At 48.9% G+C, this 14,811-nt stretch overlaps 1 protein-coding gene across 1 annotated transcript in view; it reads left to right on the top strand.

The window, feature by feature from the left end:
- Positions 1–14,811, top strand: part of cfap77 (cilia and flagella associated protein 77) — a 264,362-nt gene that overhangs the window by 112,837 nt on the left and 136,714 nt on the right. The window contains exon 3 of the mRNA XM_038781648.1: positions 14,301–14,400. Coding sequence (XP_038637576.1) covers positions 14,301–14,400 — 100 coding nt within the window. The remainder of the gene's footprint in view (positions 1–14,300; positions 14,401–14,811) is intronic.

Raw genomic sequence — 14,811 nt, 5'->3', positions numbered from 1 at the left:
GCGGCTGAGCTCCGACGTTTTTCCTCTCGTCCAGGACGCGCCGACCTACGCAGAGGCCATTGTGCTACTGAAGGAAAACTATGCTCAGCGCCAGGCATCTCCACTCCACGCGGCGCCAACTTCCCGGTGAGTCTGTGGAAGATTTCTGGCGTTCCTGCTCGACCTATTTAGAGACTGTGACTGCCAGGCCGTTTCGGCCACTGAACATTCGAACCTGCTGATGAGAGACGCATTTGTTACGGGCATAGGGTCTGACTACATTCGCCAGCGCCTCTTAGACGGGGCCACGCTCGACTTCGCGGCGACCAAAATCTAGCGCTCTCACTTACGGTCGCCTAATGCAACGTTCAGGCCTATGCCCCCGACCGTGCGGCCCACCCCCCCCCACCCCCCCGTGCATCGTGGACCCCGCCGACGGCCACCCCATCATTGAGCCCATCACGACAGTCCCCAGCCAACACCACGCTTGCGCCGCACGGCAGCCAAACAACGGCGGGCGACCCAAATGCTACTTCTGTGGACAGTCAAAACACCATTGACAGTGCTGCCCGGTGCGGAGCGCCGTCTGCAAGGCCTGTGGCATAAAGGACATTTCGCTGCAGTGTCCCAGACCTGCTCAATCGCCGCTATTGTCCCGGCACCTCCCACGTGCGGCCAGTGGGTGCCGCCATCTTCCCCTTCTCGGACCATGTACGGCCCGTGGGCACAACCATCATGCTCTACTCACAACACGTGCGGCCTGTGGGCGCCGCCATCTTGCCTCCCTCAGAACCAATGGGTGCCGCCATCTTGCCTGCCCCAGGACACATGCGGCCCAAGTGCGTCGCCATCTTGCCTGCCCCAGGACACGTGCGGTCCGTGGGTGCTGCCATCTTACCCGCCTCAGGACCCCTGTCCGTCGGGTACCTCATCAGACCGTTTATCGCCTGCAACCGCCGCCGACCAGCCGGGTCTCGCCTCGGTCACGATTGACCAGTCTCGACCACACAACCTTGAGACCACTTCAACAAAGGTGAAGGTCGATGGAAACGAGATCTCCTGCCTGCTGGACTCCGGGAGCACTGAGAGCTTCATTCATCCCGATACGGTAAGGCGCTGCTCCCTTGCGGTACACCCCGCGAACCAGAGAATCTCCCTGGCCTCCGGATCCCACTCCATGGCGATCCGGGGGTACTGCATCGCCACCCTCACTGTCCAGGGTGTGGAGTTCAGCAGCTTCCGCCTCTACGTCCTCCCCAACCTCTGCGCTGCCTTGCTACTCGGCCTGGACTTCCAGTGCAACCTCCAGAGCCTAACCCTGAAATTTGGCAGGCCCCTACCACCCCTTACCGTTTTCGGCCTCGCGACCCTTAAGGTTGACCCTTCCTTTTTGCAAACCTAACCCCAGATTGCAAACCAGGAGCAGACGGCACAGTGCCCAGGACAGAACCTTCATCAGGTCTGAAGTCCAGCGTCTGCTTGGGAAGGTATCATCGAGGACAGCAACATCCCCTGGAGAGCCCAAATGGTCGTGGTGAAAACTGGGGAGAAAAACAGGATGGTCATTGACTACAGTCAGACCATCAATCGGTTCACGCAGCTCGACGCGTACCCCCTCCCACGCATATCTGATATGGTCAATCAGATTGCACAGTACCAGGTCTTCTCGACAGTGGACCTGTAATCTGTCTACCACCAGCTCCCCATCCGTAAGGCGGACCACCCATACACTGCGTTCAAAGCAGACGCCCGCCTTTACCACTTTCTTAAGGTTCTCTTCGGCATTACCAACGGGGTCTCGGTCTTCCAAAGGGAAATGGACCGAATGGTTGACCGGTACGGACTGCGGGCCACTTTCCCGTACCTGGTCAATGTCACCATCTGCGGCCACGATCAGCAGGACCATGACGCCAACCTTTCCAAATTTCTCCACACTGCCACTCTCCTCAACCCCACGTATAACAAGCAGAAGTGCGTGTTCAGCATGAACCGATTAGCCATCCTTGGCTATGTGGTCCAGAACGGAGTTCTGGGGCCCGACCCCGATTGCATGTGCCCCCTCATGGAACTCCCTCTCCCCCACTGCCCCAAGGCTCTCAAACGATGCCTGGGATTCTTTTCGTATTACGACCAGTGGGTCCCAAACTATGCGGACAAGGCCCGCCCACTCATTCAATCAACCGTTTTTCCCCTGACGGCCGAGGCTCACCAGGCCTTCAACCGTATCAAGGCCGACATCGCCAAGGCCGCGATGCACGCAGTTGATGAGACGCTCCCCTTCCAGGTCGAGAGCGATGCATCAGACGTCGCCCTGGCCGCCACCCTCAACCAGGCAGGCAGGCCCGTGGCATTCTTTTTCCCACACCCTCCATGCCTCTGAAATTCGGCACTCCTCCGTCGAAAAGGAGGCCCAAGCCATCATTGAAGCTGTGCGGCATTGGAGCCATTACTTGGCCGGCAGGAGATTCACTCTTCTCACTGACCAACGATCGGTTGCCTTCATGTTTAATAACACACAGCGGGGCAAGATCAAAAACGATAAAATCTTGAAGTGCAGGATCGAGCTCTCCACCTACAACTACGAGATTTTGTAACGCCCCGGTAAGCTCAACGAGCCCCCTGATGCCCTATCCCAAGGTACATGTCCTAGCGCACAGGTGGACCGACTCTGGGCCCTGCACGACAATCTCTGTCACCCAGGGGTCACCCGTTTTTACCAATTCATCAAGGCCCGCAACCTGCCCTACTCCAGCGAGGAAGTCAGGGTGATCACCAGAGACTGCCAGGTCTGCGCGGAGTGTAAACCGCACTTCTACCGGCCAGACCGTGCACGCCTGGTGAAGACCTCCCGCCCCTTTGAACACCTCAGCGTGGACTTCAAAGGGCCCCTCCCCTCCACCGACCGAACCATGTACTTCCTCAGTGTGGTCGATGAATATTCCCGATTCCCCTTTGCCGTCCCATGCCCTGACATGACGTCTGCCACCGTCATCAAAGCCCTCAACACCATCTTCGCTCTGTTCAGTTTCCCCACCTACGTCCACAGCGACCGGGGATCCTCATTCATGAGCGATGAGCTGCACCAGTCCCTGCTCAACACGGGCATTGCCTCGAGCAGGACGCCCAGCTACAACCCCAGGGGAAAGGGGCAGGTGGAGCGGGAGAATGGGACGGTCTGGAGGGCCGCCCAGCTGGCTCTACGGTCCAGACATCTCCCGGCCTCCCACTGGCAGGAGGTCCTCCACAACGCACTCCACTCCGTTCGGTCGCTCCTGTGCATTGCGACTAACGAAACCCCCCATGAACATCTCTTTGCATTCCCCTGGAAGTCCACCTCCGGGGTTTCACTCCCAACGTGGCTGGTTCAGCTCCAGGACTGGTTCTCCTCCGTAGACACGTGCGACTCCACAAGGTGGACCTGTTGGTTGAGAGGGTACAGCTACTCCACGCCAACCCGCAGTACACTTACGTAGCGTACCCTGATGGCCGCCAAGACACAGTCTCCCTCAGGGACCTAGCGCCAGCTGGTTCCACACACCCCCCCCCCCCCCTGCCCCGGCACCACCCTCCCTTCCTCCGGCCCACCCCACCGCAGCCCCTGCTCCAGGACAACCCGTCCTCCCCTTGCTCCCACCCGGGGATTAAGAGGATTTCCCAGAGTCACCGAAGACCAAGTCGCCACGAGCACTGCAGATCAAGGCACCGGACCGCCTGAATTTGTAAAACCTCCGTGATTTTAAACACAACTTGTCTGTATATAGTTCTCCACCACCCCCGCTGGACTCATTTTTTAACAGGGGGTGAATGTGGTAGTCACCACTGAAATGAAAAATTAAATGAAAATCGCTTATTGTCACGAGTAGGCTTCAATGAAGTTACTGTGAAAAGCCCCTAGTCGCCACATTCTGGCGCCTGTTCGGGGAGGCTGGTACGGGAATCGAACCATGCTGCTGGCCTGCTTGGTCTGCTTTAAAAGCCAGCGATTTAGCCCAGTGAGCTAAACCAGCCCCCACTGATGTATATACTGTATATATATGTGTTTTACGCTAAGGCCCCTGTACTATAGGTACGGGGGTAGGTCCCTGCCTGCTGGCTCCGCCCAGTAGGCGGAGTATAAATATGTGTGCTCCCCGTACAGCAGCCATTTCGTCAGCTGGTCTAGGAGGCCACACATCTCTGTGTAATAAAGCCTTGATTACATTCTACTCTCGTCTCGTCGCAATTGATAGTGCATCACTCTTTCAGCATGTCACTCCACTGCTGTGCCAGGTTGTGGAGGGTACAGCAGACAACCACAAAGTGGTGTACTGCCATGCACCATCAGAGCGGTCCAGGCATCAGAAACGCAAGCAGTCCCATGCAACACTCCATGCACCACTCCATGACAGCACAGGTGGCAACATGGGACTCGTTATATCAGGTCTCCACCTCGGTCCGCGGCCTCCACAGTGGCGTCATCAACCATGACCTCAGCAGATACCCCTTATCCCCCAAGAGCCAACCCATCATCCCGGGCTGGTCCTCGATGATGCCAGGGATCTCCGAGCGTCCCATGATGTAGCTGTCATGCATGCTCTCGTGGAAGCATGCACACATGCGTGATCCGGAGATGGTGATCACAAGTTGAACATTCGGGGAGTGTAAACCCTTCCTGTTAATGAAGGGCGCTATTTCGGGTGGCACGATGGTATAGTGGTTAGCACTGCTGCTTCACGACGCCGTGGACCCGGGTTCGATCCTGGTACTGGGTCATTGTCTGTCTGCAGTTTGCACATTCTCCCCGTGTCTGCGTGCATCTGATCCCCACAATTCAAAGACGTGCAGGGTGGTGGATTGGCCACATTAGATTTCCGCTTAATTGAATAAAAAATTGGACACTTTAAATTATTTTTAAAATAAATTAATTAATTTTAAGAAAAACAATGAAGGGTATTACCTGATGCCCCGGTGTGCGCAAGGCGACATATGTGCCATCAATTACACCTGTACCTGAGGCATCCCGGTGATGGCAGAGAATCCTGCAGCCAGGGCATCTTGGTTGGCTTGGTCCAGGTCAATTTTGTTTTGTAAATTTAAAGTACCCAATTATTTTTTTCCAATTACGGGGAAATTTAGCCTGGCCAAGCCACCTAACTTGCACATCTTTGGGTTGTTGGGGTGAAACCCATGCAGACATGGGGAGAATGTGCAAACTCCACACAGACAGTAACCCAGGACCGGGATTCGAACCCGGGTCCTCAACGCCACAGTCCCAGTGCTAACCATTGCACCACGTGCCGCCCTGTCCAGCTCAAAGTTGATATAGTGTGTTGCCTGGGCATACAGGGCATCCATGACCTCACCGATGCACGTATGAGCTGTAGCTTGAAAAATGCTGCACAAATCCCCGCTCGAGCCCTGGAATGAACTGGTTGAAGGTGACTTTCACGGTTATCAGTAGGGGATGTCCTCCTCCATGGAGTGGCAAGTCTGCTAGGGCATGGCACAAGTTCCGCACTGTCTCTTTGTTAAGTCGGACTCTACTGCGACATATGCTCTCCATCATCTCCTCAAAAGAACAATGACACCTGTCCAACCTGAGCTGTCATTGGCGTCCCCTTCTGGGTTCCTCCTCAGCCTGATGGATGGCGACCCCCTGCCAACTGGGCTGCCACCAACACCGTGAGGGCATCCTTTGCAGGACCGATACCACTCTGGTATCTGTAAGGAATTGGAGAAGTAGATAGACCGATAATCAGCTAGGGTGTCCACCTCAGGACCTTCAAATCCCCCAAACCTCCCCCCCACCGTTAACGTGTCCCTCCTTGTCAGAGCGCCATCCTTGGAGCCAGCTGTGCTGGAAAACATCTCTCTGCACACTCACCCCTGGGCCACATCAGGAGCACCAAGACTCCAGACCCCTGCCAGGAACATCTAGGTAGACCATGCTTAGGTGCCCTCCTCGATCCACACACTCATCCTTTGGTCGCGAGGATATCCATAGTGCTGAAGCCCAGATCTTGAGTGTTTGATTGTTGGCTGCTGCCTCAATGGTGCCGACGCTTCTAAAGTTTAGGCAAAATGTTCAGGCTTCAAAGTTTAATTGAAATGCAATGCAATAATCATCACCTGAGACATGGCACGTGTACCCACGAGAAGCCACTTGAGAATATTTTGTTTATTAAATGGTCAACAGTAACAAAGATTTGAAAGTCAACTATGTAAAATTCCACATATAACACTAACCAGTCAACAACAAGGTATCGTCACCATTCCATATTGATACTAATGCAAAGCTATATCAGATCATTTTCACAAAAAAATCATGGTATCACCCTTCACAGGTTCCTCAACAGAAATGGAGGATAAGCCTGAGGGGCGGCACGGTAGCACAGTGGTTAGCACTGTTGCTTCACCATCACGGTCCCAGGTTCGATTCCCGCTTGGGTCACTGTCTGTGGGGAATCAACACATTCTCCATGTGTCTGCGTGGGTTTCCTCCGGGTGCTCCGGTTTCCTCCCACAAATCCCGAAAGTGCAAGTGCTTGTTTAGTGAATTGGACATTCTGAATTCTCCCTCTGTGTACCTGAACACGCGCCGGAGTGTGGCAACTGGGGGATTTTCACAGTAACTTAATTGCGGTGTTAATGTACGCCTACTTGTGACAATAAAGATTATTAAGAATGTGTTATCATGTCCAGAATTTCTTCGTAGAAATGATCTGCCCATCAAAGTGGTACTTGTTCCACATATCAGTGCCATTCTCCATCCAGGAGCCACAGCTGTGCTGGCCGTCCCACACAGCCAATTCTCACCAGAGCCAAATCCTGGCAACCATATATGCCACGGGCGCTCAAGGTGCAGTTGAACATCCTTGATTTCCAGCCTGTTTAACCCGCGGTTACATGCAGCACTCGCCAAACCACCAACAAAAGAATCAGCGAATTGCGAAAGCATTTCTTCAGTGGTGTCATTAGAACATAGAACATAGAACATAGAACAGTACAGCACAGATCAGGCCCTTCGGCCCTCGATGTTGTGCCGAGCAATGATCACCCTACCCAAACCCACCCTATACCCGTAACCCAACAACCCCCCCCTTAACCTTACTTTTTTTTAGGACACTACGGGCAATTTAGCATGGCCAATCCACCTAACCCGCACATCTTTGGACTGTGGGAGGAAACCGGAGCACCCGGAGGAAACCCATGCACACACAGGGAGGACGTGCAGACTCCGTACAGACAGTGACCCAGCCGGGAATCGAACCTGGGACCCTGGAGCTGTAAAGCATTTATGCTAACCACCATGCTACCGTGCTGCCCCCATGCTACCGTGCTGCCCCCATGCTACCGTGCTGCCCTTAGGTGGCCGATTTGGATCAATGCCGCGCACCAGGTCCCGCAGCGTCTTGTTTCAAACCGGATTGTCTTTGGACTCATGCGTTCCCCCCTGAACTCGGTGTTCCAGGACCCAGCTACCTTAGAAAAAATTGTCTTTCTTTGCGGCCACAGAAAAGGAAGCAACAGCAGCCTCCAGGCATTTGCAGCCACCAGCAGGTGCAAGTAGCAAACACAACCTGTGGTTGTGAAGTGCTCTCACAACTAACAAGACCAATTCCTTATTCGCAATAACCTTCAGCTGTGAAGCTTAAGGCAGTTCACAGTCAAAGGGAGACAAAGTGATCTTCAGCATATTAGCAAGAACAGGGCTCTGTCCTGGAAGTTTTTAGTAGGACAGACAGGCAGCAGCTGTAGTTGTCCCTGTTATGGGTATCCACAATATTTAAAGATGGCTTGAAGGCCTCACAGACAGAAAGCCCCTCACCCGCTTCCCCCGGCCCAGGGGGCGACCCCCGACCTGGAACTCTTCAGCAATTCGACGAAGTCCAACCCCACTGGGCCAGCAGCTACAGTGCCCTTGAGCTGCATGCCAGAAAATTTAAATGGCTACTCACCTCCTCAGTTCCACTCAGCAGCCATTGCACCAGTTTTGTGTTTTTAAAGAGGAGTGCTAAACAACCCTGGGGAGCCCGTTAATTCCTGGGAGGCCATTACATTCAAGTTCAATCTTGCTAATGAGATGGAAGTTAATGCAAATTGGGGGTTAATGATATGCTTACCATATTTGGGCATGATCCGGAACTTGCCATCTGGAGCAGGCCGGTTAGACAGCAAACTGATTCGAGCCTGGATCTTAATTTTGGCCTTTTCCGCCAAGATCCACGCCGGGGGTAACATGGTGGTTAATTCGTGCCCCTATCTCTGGGAAAACTGGGCTCAAACAAGGCAGTGTTATTGCACCAACTGTCCTCCATTTCCTCACTGAAATATTTCTCCTCACCTCCAGCAAATTACTCACAGAAACTGTTAAACCTTTGCTGCTTTCAATCCAAAAACCATGCATGTGTGTGTGCTCACCCAGAACCTGAGCTCCAAGACATTGTCAACTCCTTCTCCGAAGCATATGACAAAATTAGCTTTTCACCAAACACCCGGACAACTAAGGACCCCTTCCAAACAGCTTCCAAGTATCTCCTCCCATTGATTAAGATTAATGGCGAGGTCTTGGCCTATTTTCCATATCTCCTCTCAATAAAGTCATCTACAACAAAATTGATCATCGCCTGCAATATGCCAGCTCAGTCTGTGGCCAACTGAGGAAAAAAGTATTATACATCCAGCTGATCAAACGCAGCAGCATATACAGTTTTAAAATAAATATGTTCCATTTGAGTCGGGTAAAGGGAGAAAAGTGGAAGCAGTATTAAAAATAAAGCTACTCCACAAGCCAAAATTTTACTTCTCATGAGAAGCACAACTCATTCTCTTTTCCCACACTTATACATGCCATACTACACTTTTTTCCACTTACTCAGCACCGACGAAGAATTCTGCCTAAAAACCTTAAATGAGTTAGTTTGTGGATGCAGCATTTTCTACTCTGGCAAAAAGGCTGACAAAGCCACAGTTAATCAGAGGAATTGTGTCCCAGAATACTTGCAACATGTATTTAAAAAGGTAGCTGGGATACATTATTCACAACATCATTCTATAATTCCTAAATATTACAATATAAATGTGTCTACATATTCCAGTTTCTCTCAGCTGCCCATGTTACTGTGTTTATAGCTTACATTGAATGAGTGAAAGTTGCCTGAGAGTAGGTATGCTGGGAGGATGTGACGTCATAAGGTTCCATTCGCTGCTCGCTGCCAAAATAGTCAATTTATCACTATTTAATACCTCAGATAAGCATGTAAAAGCTAAGTATAGGCTATTTGATTCCCATTCTTACAAATTCTAGGATTAATACTGTCCAAAAAATATTTTTGTATTTACTTCAAGAAGGTCAGGTACAAACCTTATATTTCCTGATTTGCGAGATTATTTCAACACAAATTATAATATTCAAAAGAAACAAAATCTTTAAAATTGTCCTAATAATTTTAAAGTAAAAATGCTGAAGCATATAAATTATATAAAATTTGAAGAAGGGGATGAAAAATGTAGCAAATACAAGCAAGAAACAGAACACAAAGAAAAAGAAACATCATGGAAAAATGGCTGATTTGAATTATAGGCAAAATTAAGAGCCAGAGGTGGGAAGGAGGGCAGAAAGATGATGACTTAATGAGGCTTAATTAAGGTATCTGCGAAAGGGACAGCTGTCAGCAAGATCTCTACACTCGAGCCAAACAGCTCAATCATAGCTCTGAACTACCGAGTGGGGAGTCACAATTTCAACGCAAGGTGTTCAGGCAATAAACAGTACAAACTAAAAGAGTACAGGAAACGTTTTCCCCTTTGAGGGGGAGAGCTGACTGGTGGTGATTTAACCTGAGGATCACCACACCTCAGGCAAGGGGCAAAGTTAAGAAGGCGGATCTTCATGAATAACCTCAGCTGGAACCCACGCTTTAGGCCTTGCTCTGTCTCACAACCAACTGTCCAGCCAACTGTGCCTTCAACACACATAAGGGGAGCCCCAGAGGGCACACCCCTGGCACTGGCAACCTGGCATTGCCTCTACACAAGATGGCACTGCAAGGATGACCTTTCTGAGGTGGCAGTACCAGCCTGTGCCAGGAACAGTGACAGGGCATTGCCTGGACCTGTCGTCTCCACCACCCCCCCCCCCCCCCCCCCCCCCCCCCCCGTGCCCCCTCCCCAGAGGGGGATTACTTACCTGGCAGGTTCTCCTTGACTGAATGCTGTTCTTATATTATATACCTAGTGTAAACCACATTGGCAAGGTATGAATATTCAGTCGGTGGGAATCATGTGGCTGGGAAGCCCTTTAGTAAGATCCATATTTATTAAAATATATGGAAATTTAATTCCTACCGTTTGTGGGCAGGACCCTCATTATGTCACCGCTGAGGGGCAGCGAAAATCAGGAAATGAGATCTCGCCAACAAGAATCTCGTTTCCCGACTGTCATGGGATTTTGCAGTCACTCCACCCCCCCCCCCCCCCCCCGCCTCTATTATCCCCCAAATATGAGTGAGTAACTCTCTAGTATGCAGTTGTGTTCATAAGAAATTAGATCAGCAGTCTGTAGAAACATGTGAATGGAAAGCCCTAGTATGAGGTTGGTTGTGGACAATTATTAGGTGAACTGATGTTTAATTCTGGCAAATCACATTCGACCTCAACAGATTTGCATTCCATTTAACAGAGCCATTTTTGAGAAAATAACAATCACTTTCATTTTCTAAAATTACATTCTGTAAAATTTCTTGAGTTTGAGAAAAGGAAACAAAAATGCAGGATGTGGCTTCGCCAAAGAAACTGAAAATTCTGATCCTTGGTGATTTTGAGATAAATTGCCAAAAATGGTATTGTGGCTCTCAAGAGCTAAGTGGAGATTTGGCGCACAGTTGTTTCAGTATTTTGTCGGGTTTCTTCTCCCAAGACCTCAGTCAGTCAGATTTCCACAGCTTCTGATGTTCAAGTGGAAACAAAAAAAAAACAACCTTCACTTTTTGGCTTTGCCCCCCAATCAGGTGACATGACACAACAGCATTGGCTGCAAGAACATCCAACTAGATCGATCTTTCCCTTTTGGTGACTGGAGTCCCAGAATGACTTCGCCGTGGAGGCAGGTTAAAGAAATATAGATGCAGTCAGAGGGCAGTTAATCCCTCAAAGACCGAAAAGCCAAAATGTTCACAGAGGGAATTGATTTTAAAACGAAATAAAACAGAATAATCTTGGTATCTTTTACTTTCCTGATTCAACAGTTCTGTTGGAACAGTAATAACTTGTCTCACAATCCAAAGACTACAGATTGCAAGCTCTGGGCTGGCACAGATTCAAACGATATTAACTGGTCTGTTAATATCATAAGTAAACATGAATGCAAATAAATAATAGTAAATTTGATTTTGTGAAAACCTTCAATCTGAAGGGCATTGAAGTTGTTCAGAACGCCATGAAATACGTTTTAATATTAGCTACAGTTACAACATTTCAAAAGAAAAACGTGAATTCCAGTGGTGAGTTAACAAGCCTGTTGACCTACCATTTATCAGTATATTTCATTGAGTACATTTCATTGAAAGGTTCCCATGTAAACCTATTCTTGTGGAAAATCCTATTATAAAAGCGTTCGCATTTTTCTGAAATTAGCCATTGTACCTGCAGATGGTGTTTTCATAGTACTTACAGGGGACAAAACTGTGACTAGCCCCCGAAATCGGACATGGGGGAAAACATGATGTGGGATTACCATTCAAAGCAATGCAAACTTTGTGCTGTCAGTTTATAATGATTATGGTATGTAGCCCAGCACTACCATAGTGCACAGCATTTTTTTCTGTTGCAAGTCAGCCAGCCAGCTCAAGTTGCTGATACCATGCCGAGGTGGTGCACTCTGACGTCAGGCCTTCAAGGTCCAAGGCCGCTCGCGTCCTGTAAAAATGCCTGCAGCCTCCCCCACTGAAAGTCAGCAGCCTTCCATCAGCCATGCTCAGTCACTGGAGTAGATTAGGTGCAGGTAGCAGAATTGCTCTTGAAGACCTTAAGTAGGTCTCCCCCTCATCCCTCCATGAGCCGCTCCTTTTCTAACTGAGCCCTATCTCTCTTTGATGCTGGATAGGCTACCAAAGCCCTCAAAAACAGGAGCAAGTGGTGAGCTTAGAACTCTTGGTAGTAGGACCGAACGCCTTCCCTATGTTTAATGTCACTCACTGCAGATTTTACCACATTTATGAACACCTGCAGACACCCAGTCCTTACAAAGACTCAGGAAGAGCCTGTAGAAAGTAATCAGCAACTAACCTGAACGTTGGATGATGATTCCATAAAAAATGCTGGTGGTATCAGCCTTTTGCTGCTGAACTCATGATCAGCTGTGTGTGTTAAGGAGAGGGAACTATAACAGCAAGGTCAAATATGGCAGGTCAGGCAACAAATCTGGACTGTTCTCTAGCTTCCAGACAGGGTTCTTTTCTGGGGGGTGGGGTCCCATCAATTATAGAGGTTTCTTTGGGGGGAATTCCCCTATTACAGGGGTCCATGGGGGTTCCCCCCATTACAGGAATTCCTGGGGGCGATGTCTCCCTATTACAGAGATCCCTAGGGGTTTCCCTTATTACATGAGTCCCTGGATGGAAGGGGTCCCTATTACAGGGGTCCCTGGGGTGGGGATGGGTCACCCACATACTTGTGGGTTTGGTGGGGGGGGGGTTGGGATGTTCAAGGCCGGGCAGTTCAAGGCCGATTTGTGATTGGGGGGGGTCCAGAACAATTTGTGGTGAGTTGCGGGGTCTGCTAATTTGCAGTGTGGGGGGGGGGGGAGGGGTGGGGGGGGGGGGGGGGGGGCAGGCCCGCTCAAGGTGACGGCCCGATAGCGAGATTCCTGAGAATCCCTCATATTCCACACCATGCATAAATTTGCATGGCATGGAACACTGAATTGCATCCCTCTTTACAACCACAAGGGGATCGCAAAACTGGTGCAATTCAGCTCCAGCGAGAATCCACCCCTCTCACTCCACAGATGCTGCAGACCTGTTGAATTTTTCCAGCATTTTCTGTTTTTATTATATTATTATTTAAGTTCACACAAGTGTCTTCCTAATTCTATACTTTTAAAGAATAAAAACCAGTAAACTTAATCGTATAAATATAATCCATTTGAGAGAAACATAGGAAGAGAGAGTAGAAGTGATCAGGGACATAAAGAAGAAAACAGGATAAGGGTTGAGAGGAGTGAGTGGGATTGGAAGGAATAAATGGACTGAAATTAGTGATGACAGTGTCTGGAGGGGTGTGGGCACTGGGAGAGTGCAATATAGTTGAACACACAAGTTCAAAGAGATAAAGGTAGGGGGAAAGGTGGGAGCGAGAAGGGTGGCACGCAGGGACGCAGGAATGGGATATGAAGAGATGAAGAGCACAACAGAAGTGAGGGAAACCTGAGTTAAGAGCAAGGATGGGAAGAGAGACATGATTCGACATTTTGCTCCAACATGCTACCCACCAGCACCCACCTAAAAATAAAGAAAAAGACTGTGAGGAAAGAAGAGAACAGAGAGGGATGAGAGAGAAAAGCAGAAGTGGAGCAACAGAAAGAGGAACTATAAATTGCATTTATATATAGCACCTTAATGCAATTAAATGCCCAAGTGACAAGAGTGATTATTAAGAAAAATTTGACACATAGCCACAGAAGGAAACATAAGGACAGGCATGGTCAAAGAGGTAGCTTTTAAGAAGTGTCTTAAAAAATGAGAGAGAGAGTTGGAGATGCCAAGAGATGTAGGGAGGGAATGTCTGAACATAGGGCCGAAACATGGACGGCAATGGTACATCAACCAAAACTGGTGATGTGTAAGAGAAGGTCAGAGATGCTGGAGGTCGATAGGGTTGGAAAAGGTTATTGAGATAGGAAGGGTATTTGAAACATGTATGAGAATCTGAAAATTGAGTTGTTGCCTGACCAGGAGCCAACATTGGTCAGTGCTCACATAGTCGGTGGATGAACACAATTTTGTGTGAGTCAGAATACAAGCAGCACGTTAATAAGCTGAAGATGGCAGGCTGGCCAGCAGAGCAATGGAATGGTTGAGTCTGAAAACAACAAAGGTATGGATAGGATTTCAGCAACCTATGTGTCCATTATTTTATGCTGGCTTCATTTTGATTCAAATAAAACTATTGAAACTTAAGAAGGGAAAGGCAACCTCTTGTTCTTGATTGTGATTATATGGATGACCCTTTCAGGTCCTTTGTGTTTTAACACTAGAATGATTTTTAAAAATTGAAATCCAGAACCCAAAAGGTCCTTTTCTACTCAATAAATAATCCTTATTATTGTCTCTTTCTTGTTTTAGCCAGAACTTGGCAAGGGAAAGCGCAGTGGCAACCTCCTACCAGGGCCTAACTATGTGTATGGGACAATTGAGAAAGTCAATGATGGCGGAGTTCCTGCAGGTAATGAGGAAGAGATTAACTTCTGAATATTATACTTTATTAATTACAGTAGAAATCAGCACAATTCAAAGGACATTTCAAATTTATACAAACTATGATTATAATATCCATTATTGATGTATAATGTACTGTAATTTCACAAAGCTAACATTTGCTTTGGAAAAATTTGACACATTTCTCAGAATTTTATTGGACTTGTGGCAGTGGGGAGGGTGGGTGCCATTATAAAGGGTTGGCCCATGTCAGACAGGCTCCTGACTTTCTGCCAACTAATTTTACAAAATGCAGGCGGCAGTACAGATCGCCGGCAGCCACACTGGCAGTGAACAGGTAATTAATGTAGTTAAACACCAATTGTCATGAATTTGCAACCATTTTCTGATTTTAAGAATGGCACACAGATTACACAGA

The sequence above is a fragment of the Scyliorhinus canicula genome, chromosome 21 (assembly GCF_902713615.1).
Source record: "Scyliorhinus canicula chromosome 21, sScyCan1.1, whole genome shotgun sequence".
Taxonomy (NCBI): domain Eukaryota; kingdom Metazoa; phylum Chordata; class Chondrichthyes; order Carcharhiniformes; family Scyliorhinidae; genus Scyliorhinus; species Scyliorhinus canicula.
The sequence above is the reverse complement of the archived record's forward strand: the minus strand, read 5'-3'. Positions and strand labels throughout refer to the sequence as shown.